Below are 16,777 nucleotides of genomic sequence, written 5' to 3'. Positions count from 1 at the left end.
GATAGTGTTTCCATTGCTATGCAGAAGACTCTGACTAGAACTGCAGGAGATGGAGGCTGGCTCTCCCAAGGTGACAGTCAGAGAAACTGGATTCTGAGTCAATACAGCATCCCCACTTGACCCTAAAATATTGAGAGAAATAAACAGAGTTAATTACAAGCATCATAGGATGTTTTCATAATCATCTTTTCTTATTTCATGCTATATTTTTTAATTTTTGTTTTATGCATCAAAATGTTCATAAAATACACAACGAACACACACAAACAGACAAACAGACACACACACAAACACACAGAATTTGATGCTTCTAAATCATGCCTGTAAGTGACCTCTATAATTTGCCAGCACCATCCCACTATCTAGTTGTAACCAGAGCACAGGTCTTGCTCCTTCAGGAATCTTCCTCAATCTCACAGATACAAATGTCACATTTCCATCCAGGAGGACAAATCTGCACATCTCACATGTGGATACAACAAACATGGAGGGCAGTGGCAACAGAGCTCGGCCCCTCCCCATCTCTTTACTCAGTTCTAGGGTGTTTTTAACCTGGGATCCAGAGCATGAGTAGCCCCAGGAGCTGAGCAGGGCACCTCATTTTGAGAATAAGGAGTCCTGGTCAGTCCAGGCAACTTAGAGCTGAGCTTTTATGTTGGAATTGCAGAGAAGCTCCTCCCTAGGGAGCAATATGCAAATACACTGGTGGGTGCAGTGGTGAGAGACAAACTGTCAGGTGAGACAGAAACAGACACCAGGAGGGTGGGCCCTCTCTGGTGAGCAAATGACATTAACTGTGATTAAGAAAAGATCAAAAGCTATATACATATGACCAGATAAGATGAAGTTAAATGAAATGAAGCCCAAGATAAGGACACAAGTGGTTTTTTGCTTTCTTGCTCTTGTTTCTACTCTATTTATAAGGTACCATGTGATATTTTGTTGCTTGTATGTCCCTCCCCCATGGTATAACCACTGTTTTCACTGTATTTGGTGTTGGTATAATTTGGGGAGTGGAAAGGAAAAAACAAAATGTTTAAATCGGCATACAGGTTGACCCTTTGCAACAATGAGATGTACAAGACACTATGTTGAAAAATGAACTTTACAATTTAACCTGGGTTAGGGTGAAGGGTGGGGGTGGGGGGTTAGTTGAGGAGGTGGAAGGGAAGGTATGGTAGGGGATAAACAAAGGAGGAGGCAACAATGCTTGATAAGAAATGTACTCATTATCTTGCTCATGTAATTGTAAAGCCTTTTTACAGTATTTTCACAATAAAAACTTATTAAAAAATTACTCCATGGCTATATTGAAATTTCCATGTGTAAAGAGCATACCATCTTTTTATATGTTTTCTGATTCTGTTTCAGTAGAACTCTTCTATGTACAAATGTATATTTTAGTTAAGAGTTATTTTTTCAAATATTTTTGGCTTAGTTCTGTCTTGTCCTTTATAAGTTTTACACATAATCTTCCCATAATAACTAACACATTACTCTATATGGGTCCATTCTTTTTTCGTACATTTTATTATTGTAAAGATACTGTAGAGAGGGGTTACAGTTACATGAGCAAGGTAATGAGTACATTTTCTATGAGCATTGTTGCCTCCTCCTTTGTTTTTCCCCTACCATCCCTCCCCTCCAATCTCCACAACTACGCCTCACGGCCCCTTCAGAAGTTGTATAGTTTGTTTTCAGCCTAGTGTCTTGCACATCTCATTGTTACAGTAGGTCAACCTATATTCCTATTTAAGTATTTTGTTTTTTCCCTTCCCCTCCCCAAACTAGAGAAGTGTATATACAAGATGCAGGGCACCAACATCAAATACAGTGAAAACAGGGGTTATACCATGAGGGAGGCACTTACAAAGAAACAAAAATCACATGGTACATTATGAAAATGTTAGAAACAATATCAAGAAAGAAAAAAAACACTTGGGTCCCTATCTTGGGGTTCATTTCTCTTAACATCATCTGGTCATATGTACTTAGCTTTTGACCTTTTATGCTTATCCTTGACATATACTAGATACGGGTCCATTCTTATGACCAAATGGGTAGAGGCACCCTGGAGATTTATTTTCTCTTTAGAAGGATACACTTTAGACTAGAAGGATATAAGTTTTCAATCACCTTCCATGGCTGTCATTCTTTATCAAGACATAGCATCCTGGGGTGTTTTTCAGAAATAATCTATGGGTAAAAGCGATAGTAAGATAAGTCTTCCATTAGATGGTAGTAGCCTCTGAATTCGAATTCTACCACCATGTCTGGCATCCAAAGGCCTCAAAATCCTCGGTGCCAATGCTCTCTAGGTCTCACTGGAGAAACTTCAGTGTCACTAGACTTAGAGCCTTAGAGATTCTGTTAGTCTTTCTTGTGTTGCACTTTCTGTTTAGTCATTGTTAATGAGTTATAATAAAAGCACAATTGTCCTAAATTTTAAAAGACAGAGGTAGAAGAAGGGAAAGATAATGGAAGTTAATCAATTAAAAGCTACAAGTCCAAAAACTATAAGTTTGACAAAACCGTCCTGAAAGCTTGTTGAAATATTAAAACTTGAGTAGCAACCAACACATAACTTAGGAATATTAGTAACAACTAATTTCTGTACTGTTAAACCCAATCAATCCATAAACTAGTACTTTTTTTACAGACAGCCATATTTTACCTCTGTATATGAAATCTAACCTGTTTTACTACTACCTAATACAGAATCATTTCAGGGAATAGAATCATTTCAGCCTTACTGAAATTCTCTAGGTGTTTATATCATGTGAAACATATTCCTACTGCTATTCAGACTTGTCACTGATGGAGACAGGAACTTATCCTAAGACCTGATGCTTTACTTTTGTGTATGTGTCATGAGTCAATGAACTATTCAATTTCACAGAAACTAAAGTCTCAAGATCTTTTGAGCCCGTATTTATAAAGAGCTTTTTTCTTCAAAAAGATTTCTTTATTGAGATTAACTAACTTACATAAATTTCACAGTACTGTGGCATAGTTACACTTATCTAAAATCATAAACACATTTTACCCTTCATAATGATTATCATCATCATTTTAATCTATGAAGTTTATGAGCTCTACAAACATTAATATTATAATATTAAACTATTTCTTCCAGATCAGGTGATATGATAAATAGCTTTAACAAGTAGTATCTATTCCTGGTTATTATTGGGAGCTATTTAGCAGAAAGAAATAATGTTCCAAGAGGAAACATCTTCAAATTCTCAGTTCCAGTTTGAGCTGAACTTCTCTCCATTGTGAATCTCTTAGGTTCTGGGCTACACCTGGTTGATGGTCATAGAGGAAGGAGGTGCCCTCTGACCTTTCCTAAATCATAGATTTCCTAAATCCTAGATCTTAAGAGTTTATTTGAATAAAGAGGTAAACATTTTTTTCTGGTATGGGATGGGTATTCTGTAGGAAAATAAGTGTGATGCTTGACATACTATTTTGCTTCCTGGTTCCAAAGAAAGCAAAGAAGTCAATGTGATTTAGGAATTCTTGAAGGTTCTTAGGATATACGATTTAATGGCTCAGCTCTTTTTCTTCTTTCTCAGTGATATTTCTGGTCCCATAGTTCTGGAGTCTTGTGGATGAAATCTGAATGAATGTTGCTTCTTTTAATTTATAATGTATAATTTAATTTATTATTTAAGAAGTGTTTCCACCCTTCAATAAATCAAATTATATTCACCTGGACTTTCCAGAATTATGTTTTTATATTATTTTTAACAAATTACCTGCTGGCCTGGCTGTATGGTTAGCTGATCATTCAGGAGAGTGGCTTCTTATTCATAAAGATTCTCTCCAACTTTTGCATTTTCCTTTTCCTATTATAGTATCATAATTTCATCTTCCTTATCCTTCTCATCATACATTTGCTTTGAATATTTATAGGATAGATATTGTACCTCAAGTGATAATTAACAAAAGAATAAATGCTAAAAGAAAAATAGCATCCCTAATCCTGCTGTTCCATTGCTGGACATTGGCTACTGGGTATAACACCCTGTGTGCTTTTATTTTAGTTGAGTTTATTTCTTTCATATTGTAATGTGAAATTGTTTTTTCTTCATCTTTATATGAAATATAACATATTACAAATAATTCTCCATTTCTTTATTTGCTCGGTTATGAGGCTGGAACTCTGAGCCTGGGAGCTGTCTCTCAGCTCTTCAGAGCAAGGCTAGTGCACTACCACTTGAGCCACAGCATCACTTATTTTTTTCTGGTGCTTTATTGGAAATAAGAGTCTTAAGGACTTTACTGCCTGGGCCAGCTTTGAACCATGATGCTTAGCTCTCAACCTCTTGAGTAGCTAGGATTATAGGTGTGAGCCAACAATATCTACCTTAGTAACAAGGTTCTTAAAAGAATTTTCATTGAAGGGCTGGAAATGGTCATTTATGCCTGCAATCCCAGCTAAACTGGAGGCATAGATATTTAAGATTGTGCTTCATAGCTGTCCTGGAAAGCAGTGAGACTCAACCACAAAAACAAGTTGTAGCACGTGGTTTATGTTTCTGCATCTATACAGGAGGTGAAATTAGAAGGATTGTAATAGAAGACCAAGCCAGGTAAAATAACAAGACCTCATCTGAAAAATAAACTAAAGTAAAAACTGATCGTGAAATGACTTAAGTTCTAGAGCCTAATAAGTAGGAAACCCCACGTTCAAACACCAATAGAAACAAATATATTGCTTTATCATTTACTATATATCATTTACTACTGAGCATATAATATCTTCACTACAAATCATGTATTCCATTTCTTCTAATTCCTGTAAATTCAATATTTTTTTATTTCAGTTCTAGGACAGGGTCTTGAACTCAAGGCCTCCTGCTCACTCTTGTTTGGATTTTTCTCTCAAGGTTGGTGTTCTACCACTTGAGCCACATCTCCATGTCTGGCTTTTTGCTTATCAATCACGGGAATAAGAGTCACAGATTTATACAAAGATGGTGGATAAATTTTAAAATGCTCCTTTCCCATGGCTACCATGATAAACCCCCTTTTTCTGCCCTTCACTATGTCTGTATTTGGCATTTGGGAGTGAGGAGCCAGACATAATATGGGGGTCTGCCATTTAAAATGTTAAAACTCTGGTTTCAGAATGATCTGTGTCCAGCATGGGAGATGTGCCTTTGATTCTGTTAGACTGCAAAACAGGGAGACACATGCCTAGTCCATAGTTTGGATAACTTTGCATCCAATGATTTGATATTTCAAATTGATATGTCAACATACTGTAAATTATCCTGATGGTATTTGCATAGAATCTTTCTTGTGTATCATTACAATTTTTATTCTCTTTATCTCACAGTTCTTTTTGAGTGTACTACAGTTAGAACTCAGGGACTTCAGATTGCTAGGCCAGCACTCTATCCACTAAGCCACACTCCCAACTGTTTTTGCTTTAATTCATTGTTCTGATATCATCTGGAATGTATAAAAAATGCTTGAGCTGGACCTGGGCTGAGATCTTTCTACCTCTTTCTCCTTTATATCTGAAAGTACAAGGCATGCATCACCATGCCTGGACTTCTTATATTCTTCTTATTTGTTTTCTTGTCATCTCATGATAGTGGTCATGATGTGTACTTGACATGGGCAATGTTAAAAGTATACACTTACATGTGTCTCACCCAAAGTTATTGGCAGTGTATTTATCTTGAACCTAACATTAGAAAAACTCTGAAGAATATTCCAGGAACCAAGGTGAAAATCTTATCCAAAAGTTACTGTAGAGAACCCTAAGAAACAGAGACACTAAAACTATGTAGCCAACAAAACAGTTGTCCATTATGCAGCAATTATTTTTTGTTTGTTTTTTGGTCGGTTGTGGGGCTTGAACTCTGGGCTTGGGGACTCTCCCTCAGCTCTCCAGCTCAAGGAAAATTCTCTACTGCTTGAGCGACAGTGCCACTTCTGCAGCAATTGTTATGAGCAAAACAATCACAGTGATCTCAGGCTCTCTGTTACTTAGCAGTCTGAAAATCAGGTCTACCTAGAATCCACCTTGGGTTTTTCCTGCTCCTTCAAGTTGTGCTCATTGGATGGCTGGTCTTCAACCTTGAATGTCTTGAAGGACAGTGTGATCTGCTCTTTATTTTGGCTTAAATTCTCTGGCTCTGAATGTCCTCCATGTCTGTCTTCTATTTCCCCAATAAAATTTAAACTCTCCTTTTCCATCTGCAACATGCGTCTCAAGAAAGCATTTTCATCTGTGCCACTCTATTCCATATATGTCTCTGCAGACACAAGGGAAAATGCACATCCATAGACACAATCCAGCTGCTTATCTGTGAACCTCAGGTCAAACAATGTTCCCTGTTGGCCCCGCCCTTCCATGCTTTATGGAGTGTGGCAGCTGTTAAGTTCCTTAATTGTCTGCTTCAGCATCCTCTTGTGTAACTGTTACAGTAGTGTTGAACACTTTGCTGTATCTTTCTCTGGGATTTTACCTTCTTCCATCCATGGACCAAATTTTTCCTTGGCTATTTTCACTTATAGGATCCAATATCTCATAATCCTAAGTATTTTCTTCAATGGCAACAAACCCCTGAAGTCTTTCATCACACCACATCTCCACCTCCTCAATCTATTTCCTCCTACATCCACAGTTAGAACATTGCCTATAAAAGAGAGATGCCCTATGTTTGTCATTTTTACTTGCTCGTAATTCACCTTTTTGTATACCTTTTCCCTAATACTTAACTCATGATATTTAGTAGTGGAAACTTCAATACCCACCATAGAAACTCTTTCAGAGTGACTTTTTTCCTCAAGTTATTCCTTATGATTAGTTGGATATATTTCCAGGTAAAGTGATAATCAGTAGCACAATATTTTGTAAAATGGAAAAGTTTACCTATACATTGCATAAAAAATTTGGTAAGTCTTAAGAAGATACATAAACGATATAACATATAATAACAAAACAATGTGACAATAATACTTGTTAGACAGTATACTGGAAATGAACTTTACAGCTTGGGCTGGGGGAGTAGTTGGCAGGGTAGACATTGGAGATAATGAAGGAGAGGGTGACACTATTCAAAAAGAAACCTACTCATTACTTTACCTTTGTAACTGTAATCCCTCTATGTATCACCTTTACAAAAAACATGAAAAGAATAGGGAAAATCAGAAAAATCATAGATTAATACCTAATAATACATCATATATACAAAATAACCCATAAGAAACTATAAAATTCATATTTAATTATTACATAATGTACCTTATACATTAGTTATATATACATACATATGATTCATAAGCTGCATGCATATGTTCACTTGTCAATCTGAGATTCAGAGGGCTTCTGACTTAAGGAAGATCTGCTTTATCTTGTGTTTTCTTCATTTTTCATTTTATAAATAAAAGACTTCAGTGACTGTCAAAGATTCCTAGACTCTTGAGATTAAAACAGAGAAGATTCAGTGAGCTAGAAACACTGCTGTGATTCTTGGTGGGAACTGGTCTGGAGGACAGAGGGACTAAGCTCAAGAAACATCTCACCTTCAGTGTACCTTGCAGGAGAGCACAGAATGGCTGGATACTCAGTGCCAACAGTGTTGTTTATATTCAATGTTTCTCTTGATAATTTCTGCTTGATAGCTAAGTGGAACTAGTATTTAGAAAATAGAAATAAACTAATTTATCCTCCTTTCACCCCTCCCTTTCTCTCCTTCCATTCATCTCCATCTCCTACTTTTCTTCTCTCTCTCTCTCTCTCTCTCTCTCTCTCTGTCTCTCTCTCTTTCTCTCTCTCTCTTTGTCTCACTCATTTTCCTTATTTTTCTCAGGCAATGTATGTTGATCAAGCCGAATATATTCCACAAATAGAAATACCTTTTAAAATTAGATAAATGATCTCTGTGTTCATAATTCTGATTGAGTTATAGAGAAAAACTATAGGCTGTCTTCATTTATGTGAAAAAATATTTCTAATAGAGTCAACAGCTATCCATGACATATCAGCAGGCCAGGAATAATGGAAAATACCTGTTTTAATAAGTAGGAAAACCCTGCAACAAACTTTGTACTCATTAATATAGTTATTTAGCATTTTAACACTCGTTTTATTAAAGTATGAAATGTTCACTATTACCTTCTGTACCTAAAATTATACTGAGGTTCTCCAAATACAATAAGAAAAGCTAAAACTAATTGGAAAAAAAGCACAAAAGACCCAAAGGAGAAAAAGGAAGTGGCAAACCCTCTTTACTTGCTGATGAAATTTATGCATAAAGTATTTAAAAATCTCAAAATAAAACTTTTGAAATAACTTCGCAGTGTCTCTGTGCACATTGTGAATATCTATTCAAGATTAAAAGAAACCTGAATAATGGCAGAGTATTTCCATGTTTATAGTCTGGAATGTCAATTTAATATTTCAATATTCAGCCCAGTGCCAGTATTGCATATCCATAATTACACTTACTCCAAGGATTGAGACATAGAAGCTCGCTGGTCCAGGATATCCTGGGCAAGATTCCTGTCCTATGATTTTAGGACAGCTCTCGCAAGAGGAAGGATGAGGAAAGCAGCTGGGGCAGCCCAGGCTCACACTTCTGCTTCTTGGAGGTTTATGTTATGGCTTGTATCACTGTGGGTGGGTTATTATAAGACTGTTGACAGTAATAAGTGGCAATGTCTTCAGCCTGCAGGCTACTGATGGTGAGAGTGTACTCTGTCCCAGATCCACTGCCACTAAATCTGGAGGGGATCCCAGATTGTAAATACTTTCCACCATAGATCAGGAGCTTTGGAGCTCCCCCTGGTTTCTGCTGGTACCAGTTTAACCAACTGTTAATGCCCTTACTGGCCCTGCAAGTGATGGTGACTCTGTCTCCAGGAGATGCAGACAAAGTGGATGGAGACTGGGTCATCTGGATGTCACATCTGGTACCTGCCATTAGAAAAGTAATAAGTATACATAATCAAGCATGTTATAAGAAAGCTTCATAAACAGCCAAGCATCATTGACAACAGCAGACTGAGGAGATCGTCAGCATAGTCTTCCCTTACCTGTAATCCAGAGCATCAGGAGACCCAGGAACTGAGCAGGGACCTTCATGTCCATGCTGTGTGCTGACTAGGATTGACTACTGCCCAGGATGTGAGCAGCTTTCAAGAACTGCTCAGGGCAGTGGGCTGTGCTCTGGGCACATGCAAATCAGTAGGGGTTGGAAGGGGCCAGCACAGCTGTACCAACATGCCAGATGTCAGTATCTCAGCCCAGACATGATGTCCCAGACACAAAAAACAATACCAGGGTAGCACTGTTGTGCCTGAAGAGAATGTGTTTCTCTCTGGGGTTCATCGGACAGAATTCCTCTCTGGTTAAATACAATGAACTTTAATTTATACATGGGTCATGACATGCTTTTCATGATAGCATTTTATCTAAGTCAATTTTTCAAGCAAAAATGGCTCCAAAATTTAGAATTAATGATTTAGATCAGATTTTTTAAGTCTTTGGTTTCCTTGAACCCGTTTTTAATCATAGACACATTCATTCAATTACTCAACCTACATGCGTATGTAGGTTGATAGAGAGACTGATAGTTAAATAAAAAGATGATAGACAAGTATCAATTAAGACTTAATGAAAGACAATGAAAAGTATGAAATTAAAGTATGTGTAGTATTGTGCTATGATGTACAATGTACAGGCTAGCCATTGGGTTTTGCTATCAACTCCAGGTGGCTGTCCTGTGTTTCTGAATGCACTTTCCCACCACCATCATCCAGTAGACTTAACATCAGACATTGGCTTTCTGTATACTGAAAGGACCTGGCTACAGGCATAGCCTTATTATCATTGTACATTTCTGAGCTGCAAGTCTTCTAAAGTCTTGATGACATTCATGCCTTATTGTTCGTAATCCAAGTTATTCCTCCTAAGAACCTGAGCTATTTTGTAAACCAAAGCTGAACTAAACTTCAATTAACTCTGCCTCTTAAAACTGTAAATTCCTACAGTACCTCCCATTTAATGGAATTTGTAATTAAAGAAGTTTTCAGTGATTGAACTTAGAGTTTATGATATAAACAAGCTCTGAAAGGATGACATGTAGCATAATGAAGTGTGAAGTGGGACACTGGAGCTGCAAAGCCCAGAGAAGACAAGGGAAAATGCCACAGGTGATAAATCCAGAGTATGATGAGGAAGGCTCCACCTGGAGTCCAGCATGTGAGGAAGCTGTGCACCCTAGTGCTGGATGTCACAACTGGGAAGACACGGACAGGACATTTGCTTGACAATGAATCCACCATCTTATTGTGAGTTCAAGCAGTTGCTGTAGAAGGACAAAGGTCAGTAGCTCACAGACCAGGCATTGTCAAAGTCAGAGTCCATCTGTACCAGTCCCTACATGACAGGTTCCTATAGCAAACCTGCTCACTGAACTATTTCACACACTATTGGAGCAAAGCAGATTATAGAAATAAATTCATGTTTTCCTCTCCCCCTTTCACATAATGAGTAGAGCTTTGAAGCTGGACCTGGTTTATGGTAAACATGCACTCCTGGTGCAGACAAAATGTCCTGATTATCATTCCTTGAGAAGAACAATTAGAGGAATAACTCTCAGTTGCAGGTGGAAGAAGAGTGGATATGCGAATGGAGTAAGAATCACCCGAGTCATTGTGAAATAAGACAGTCAGTCCTGGGCTGGGAATGTGGCTTAGTGGTAGAGTGCTTGCCTAGTATGCATGAAGTCCTCAGTTCAATTTCTCAATACCACATACGCAGAAAAAGCCAGAAGTGGTGCTGTGACTCAAGTGGTAGAGCACTAACCTTGAGCACAAAGAGGCTCAGGGATAGCATCCAGGCCCTGAGTTCAAGTACGGGCCTGGCAAAAAAAGACATTCAGTCCCAGAGACCTAAGGTGGAGTAAGCCAGACCCAAGGAAATATAGGTCCCATGGTTTCCTTCATTTACAATAATTAGGGTATGTATAGGACAATTTTATCAGATGAGCATAAAAAGCTGAAAAGCTATGTACTTATGACCATATAACATGATGCTACGTGAAATGAACCCCAAGATATGGGCACAAGAGGTCTTTCTTTATTGTTGTTATTTTTAAAGTACTATGTGATTATTTTGTTTCCTTTGTATGTTCTTCCCCGTACAGTAGATTCTCTGTTGTTATTCTACTGATTTTGATACCCTGCTTCTTGTATATACATATGTCTAATTTGGGGAGGGGAAGAGGAATCACAAAATTGTGAAACAAAGACATAGGATGACACATTGCAACATATCCACAAGAGAGTATATTGTAAATGAACTTTACAACTTTGGGTGGGGAGGTGGTGCGTGGAGGGTGAAGGGGTGAGGTTGGTGGGGAAGGAAAGGGATAAGGAGAGAACAATCAGGGAAAGGGTAACAATGCGCGATAGGAAATGTACTAACTGCTTTCCTCATGTAAATATACCCCTCAGTACCGCATTTTTACAATAAAATAAAATTTACCAAAAATAATAGAAATGTTGTTATTGGATCTAATAAACTAATCAGAATGATCATGTCTGAAAAAATAGACACAGAGGATAAAGCCCATTTCTTACAGTTAGTGAGCTCATAATATGTTTTTTTTAAAAATAAAATTGGATAACAGTAGAGCTGTTTACACCTAAAAATGTGAATATAAAATTCCATGGACTTATTTTTATACTCTAATTAGTTAAACAATCTTATTTCTTCATGATAATTGTGCACCTAATTAAGCACATATTTCTTTTTATTTCTCTGTGTACAATGCGACAGAGTGCCTAATTTTCTGATGAGCAAAAAGTGATCCTGTCAAGGTTTATAACTCTTAGTGAGAACCTTACTTCATCTCATCCCTGGCTGAATGTAGAGCACCCAGAGCAGGGAGTCCATAGTTGAAATGTAGATTTCCCAGATTAAAACTCAAGAGTTGTTCCACTGTTCATTTGTCTCAATGCAATAGCTAAAATTTCACTGGACCTTCATCAAAATCTGCTGAAGGACAGGATGCTTTGTCAGAGCTGCACAGACACAATATTTCCCCCTTCCAGCAATCAAATATATGACAAAGACAAAGCAATTCCTACCTGCTACTCTGAACACTAAAATTGTGGAATTTTGTTATGGTTGCCCCAACTATTAATACTGTAATTATCCAATATGGAAACTTGGACTGAGGCAAAATGAAGAAGCAGTACAAATTCTGTCATGAACTCATAGAATCAAAATATAATCATGAAAACATTTGTCAGATATCAGTGTCTCATGACTATATTCCTAATCATACAAGAGTCTGAAGATCTCAAGGATCATGATCAAATCCCAACTAACATTCAAGAAGGTGGACTGGAGGTGTGGCTCATGTTATAGAGGACCAGACAAGCAAGGAAGATGAAGAAGCTTGAGGATAAAAAATATAAATAATATAAAATAGAAAGGGATAGTGGGAGAACAATAAGAGAAAGGGTAACAATACTCGACAAGAAATGTACTTATTGATTTAATCATGTAACTGTAACGCCGCTGTACAGCATCTTTACAATTAAATTAAATTAAAAATAAAAAATAGAAAGTACCATTTTCACAATGTAGCCTCTGACATGCTTCAAATTCCTAATCCTGTTGTTTTTGTGGAAGTAGGTGTCCCCATGTTCCTACGATCTGGCCACATTAAGGAAAAGACTGAGGCGGGTGCACTGCCTTGTAATGTCCATTGTGTTGCCAAGTGCTATTGTTTGGGGCCACGACACTGTCTGGCTGCTGCGCCTCCTGTGCCTTGGAAAACTACTTGTTGAGGGAATTCTTTGCCATCCCCTGGTGGCAGATGTTGGTGAGTTGAGGATCATGATTGAACCACAGGTTTTGCACACTGTCCTGTAGACTCTGTCATCATACACAGCCCCATCCCTCACTGAGGACAGATTAATTCACGCAGAAACAGGTTGCATTCCAAGGCTGAAATGGATGTTCTTTCTGATCAAATGGAGAGTGTTTGTGTAATATAAAAGTGATGTCTAGTCACAAAGCACACAGCATTACTCCAAAATTTGGGTAGATGGAGTAGATCCTTGAATGTCAGGGCATGTAGAATTGAATCTGCCTGTTTTTTTCTAAATAGCTTCTGAGTTTAAAGTCTCTTATCCCCCCAAGTAGACATTTCTTAATTGTCTTCTCTGCATCTGAATACAGTTTAAAGGTACCATTTTTCTCTGTAGCTCTCTCCTGTGCTCTATGAATAGCCAGCAAGAAGATCTATGCATCCTATTCAGTGGTTGAAGACCTGTCTCTACTTTCAAGGAAAGAAGCAGCTAAACACCACATATTGGAGTCCCAGTAAGATGGAAGCAAAAGGTGAATATGAGTTTAAAATAACACAAGTGTCAATGCAATTCTCCAAATCTCATACCCCTTACCTAGATTATGATAAAACGTACACACCACTGTGTCCAGCTCTATCAGCTTAAAAAGGGTCTTGTGAACTTTTTAGTCCAGGATGGCCTTCAAGTCACATATTCTCAACCCTCAGGTAGAATTAGAAGTGGGAGCCATTGGTGTCTTTTAAAATTTTATTTTATTGTAAAGATGCTGTGTAGATGGGTTTATAGTTACATGAGTAATGTAATGAGTACATTTCTTGTCGAGCATTATTAGCTTCTCCTTTGTTTTTCTCCTCCTACCCTTTGAATGAAGCCTGAAAAAGTTAGTCCAGAAGATTTAATGAGAAAAATGTCTGGACACATATGACTTGAGTGTCCCCTAGTGTTTTGCTGGTGTAAGGACCAGATGATAGTAAATACCATTGAAATCAGGAAGCTCTAATGTCAAATTCCAGTTCTTCTCAATTAGAGTTAGTAGGAATTTCCATTATCTTGAGATATTTCTCTAAACTAATTTACTCTCTTGACCAAAGTCTTCTTTATCTTACCTTGGTGATGGAAGTGTTCTTTTATTTTCATTATACCATGTAAATGTTTGAAACTGACATGACAAGCATTATTGAGAACTAGTCATACAGCACTGTTTTAAAAGAAACCAATGGAAAGCACATATTTGCATAGGTTACTACCAAATAAACAAGTCATCTTTGTTTTCAAATTCGGATGGTTATATTGTCAGAATAATGTATTGATATATTGTTTTATTACATTTTTATTTTTATAATGATCCTAAAAAATGCTATCACATTAAACCATTATTCAAAGGGATTTTTAACCCTGTTACAATGCTTTTGATATGGAAGTAGCAAATAAGTACTCTGCCTATATACAATATTTAAAGAATAAAATAAAGGTATATATTACTGTCGTCACAAGAAAGCAGAAGAATAAGGACCAGTGAGTATTATTTGATAACTTTATATTCGACACAAGGTTACATTTGGTGTGGAATATTCTGGGGGGGGTAAAGGTAAAAGAAATGAGCCACATGGTAATCCAGTACATGCTCTATTACAGAGTCAGTGTCTGCTTTTGGATATTAGCTATTGACTAGGTGTGCAAGAAGGCTGCTGGTGGTTATAGAGAAAGATAGAATCTTGCACAGGCTCAGGTGTCTTTGCTTCCTATGGTAACATAAAACATTCCTAATGCAGATCTGACTGATGAACATGGATTTCTAGTGCCTCTGCTCCATGTTGGGAGAACCCTGATGGATCTTCGGTTATCATGTCACAGCATGCAACATGTTCCTAAACCCAGCTGTGCTAGTCTAACCCTTCAAGCAGAAAGCAGATTGGAAGCTCTTTTTAACTGCAATGAGGGGATTGACAGAGCATCAGGTTTCTTTGCATGGGATCAGCACAGGACATTGTTAGTTACAGACAATGCAGCACAGGACATTGTTAGCTACAGACAATGCATTACATTCCTGTGAATCTTTCAGATGTTCAGACACTATATGAGAGCCAGACTACTGCTTCTTCATCATTCATTGCTCACAAGAAACACCCTAGACCTCTTTTTGCACTCATGTCATTGACAGCCATCACATTCCCACCAGAGCCCACTGAATGAAGGCATGAAGTCAATGGTAGCTAATACCTCTCTATTTCCTACATGCCAATAAAATGAAAGGGGGGACTTTGCAAGACCAGTGCTGTTGGAGACTCTCCCTCTTGATGTATATAATGTGGTGTGGACAGGGGTGGTTGCTTCAGGTTTATCAAGCACCTGGAAGTAATGTCCATCCACACGTGTGCTGATAAAGGTGGTGTTCAACGGCTTTCTCGTCCTCTTCCCTGTGCCCCCCCAATGCTTCCTAGTACATGAAGTGTTGGTTTCTCAGGCAGCCTGGCTGTGAACCCCTTGGCTCTCGTGTGCCTCTCCAGCTGCCTCACCGGTTGGAGCGCAGGTTGAGGGACACCACCTGTGTCTCTCAGCTTTTCCATGAATCATCTTTCACCTGGCTATTTTTAAAAATATTTAAACCCTTTTTAATGTACAAGATTGTTCATAAAATTTTTAATTGTCACTATTTATTTGTTTGGCTCTGGTCCTGGGGCTTGAACTCAGGGCCTGGTTGCCCTTGTTCAGGTTTCCTTCCTTAAGGATAGTGTTCTACCACTTAAGCCAAAGCTCCACTTCCAGCAATGATTTTGAGGGTGGGATGCCTTTGGGGAAGAGTAGTTCAGTGGAGATGACAGGCACCTGTATTTTCCTATCTGGTCTTTTTGAAATCATGGTCTTCTGATCCCAAGCTCCTGAGTACCTAGGATAGAAATCTTGAGTCAGAGGTCCTCCAGCTTTTCCTCTCTTTGGAAAACATGTGATTACTTTTCCCTATCCAGAGGCCCACTGAGTAGTCTCTGCTTTATTTGAGCCTGAGACACACAAACACACTGATTGTGTGTTTGTTGTATACATGTGTGTGTCTATTCTTTGCTCTATACAGATGTTCCTTGTGATTTGAAATCCCCCCACAGTATTGCACTTATGCATTTATATATTGGTATAAAATTAATTTCACTGATATTGACCATATTTGATTGCTTTCCCTATCCACAGATGATTTGCACAATGTGTGCACTATGTGTATCTGTGTGAGGGCTCATGCTGCATCTTCACACAGCTGTTCCCTATGAATGGGAGAAAAACTCCTCCTTCCCCGAGAGTATTAAGGCATAGTAATGAATATATCTTCTAAACCAAATCCACTGAGAGATACCTTTTCCTTAGAATATCTTCCTTCAATTGGATAAGTGTGGGAATTAAGGAGGGAGGAGTAGCCATGAGGTGCTAGGGTCCTGGAGTAAGGTAAGAGTGGACATATTGTGAAACTGTGACCCTTGGAGAGGCATGAGAAAGCCAGTGGGCTGTGTCCTTTGGATATCTCCCCGTTATTCCAGGCTTCCCGAGCTCATTGCCAGGGGAACTTGCCATTGCCTTGGTTGTCCTTGTGAATGGTCTTGACCATAGCCTGGTAGTTCTTGTATCACTGGCTTTTCTTGTGTTGCCCATGGACCTGGGGTCAGCCATGGTGATACTAGAATGGGCACAGGCTGTTGTCTGAGCTTGGGGATGAAACATCCTGCCTCCCAGACAACTCTCTCCTCCATGAACACTAACAACACTACCAGCACCCCTTCCTCCTCCTACACCTTCAGCTCCAAGCTGACCATCACTGCCCGCAGTGCTGGCCAGGTGGTTGGCGATGTGCACACTCACAGTGTGGGCCAGTTCAAGTATGACCTTGCCTCCTCAGGACATGGCTGGCCTTACAGTCTGGCCAAGAAGCTTGCACCAGGTC

General features: G+C 38.5%; 1 gene segment (V, D, J or C); it reads right to left on the bottom strand.

The window, feature by feature from the left end:
* The window catches only part of LOC106001011, a 263,455-nt gene extending 254,234 nt beyond the window's left edge, over positions 1-9,221 (bottom strand). The window contains 1 exon segment of the V gene segment in view: positions 9,061-9,221. Within this exon segment, the coding sequence occupies positions 9,061-9,115 (55 nt within the window).
* Between the last annotated feature and the right edge of the window lie 7,556 nt (positions 9,222-16,777).

The sequence above is a fragment of the Dipodomys ordii genome, unplaced genomic scaffold, assembly GCF_000151885.1.
Source record: "Dipodomys ordii isolate 6190 unplaced genomic scaffold, Dord_2.0 Scaffold258, whole genome shotgun sequence".
In the NCBI taxonomy this organism is placed as follows: Eukaryota; Metazoa; Chordata; class Mammalia; order Rodentia; family Heteromyidae; genus Dipodomys; species Dipodomys ordii.
Note: the sequence above shows the minus strand (reverse complement) of the source record. Positions and strands in the feature narration are given on the sequence as shown.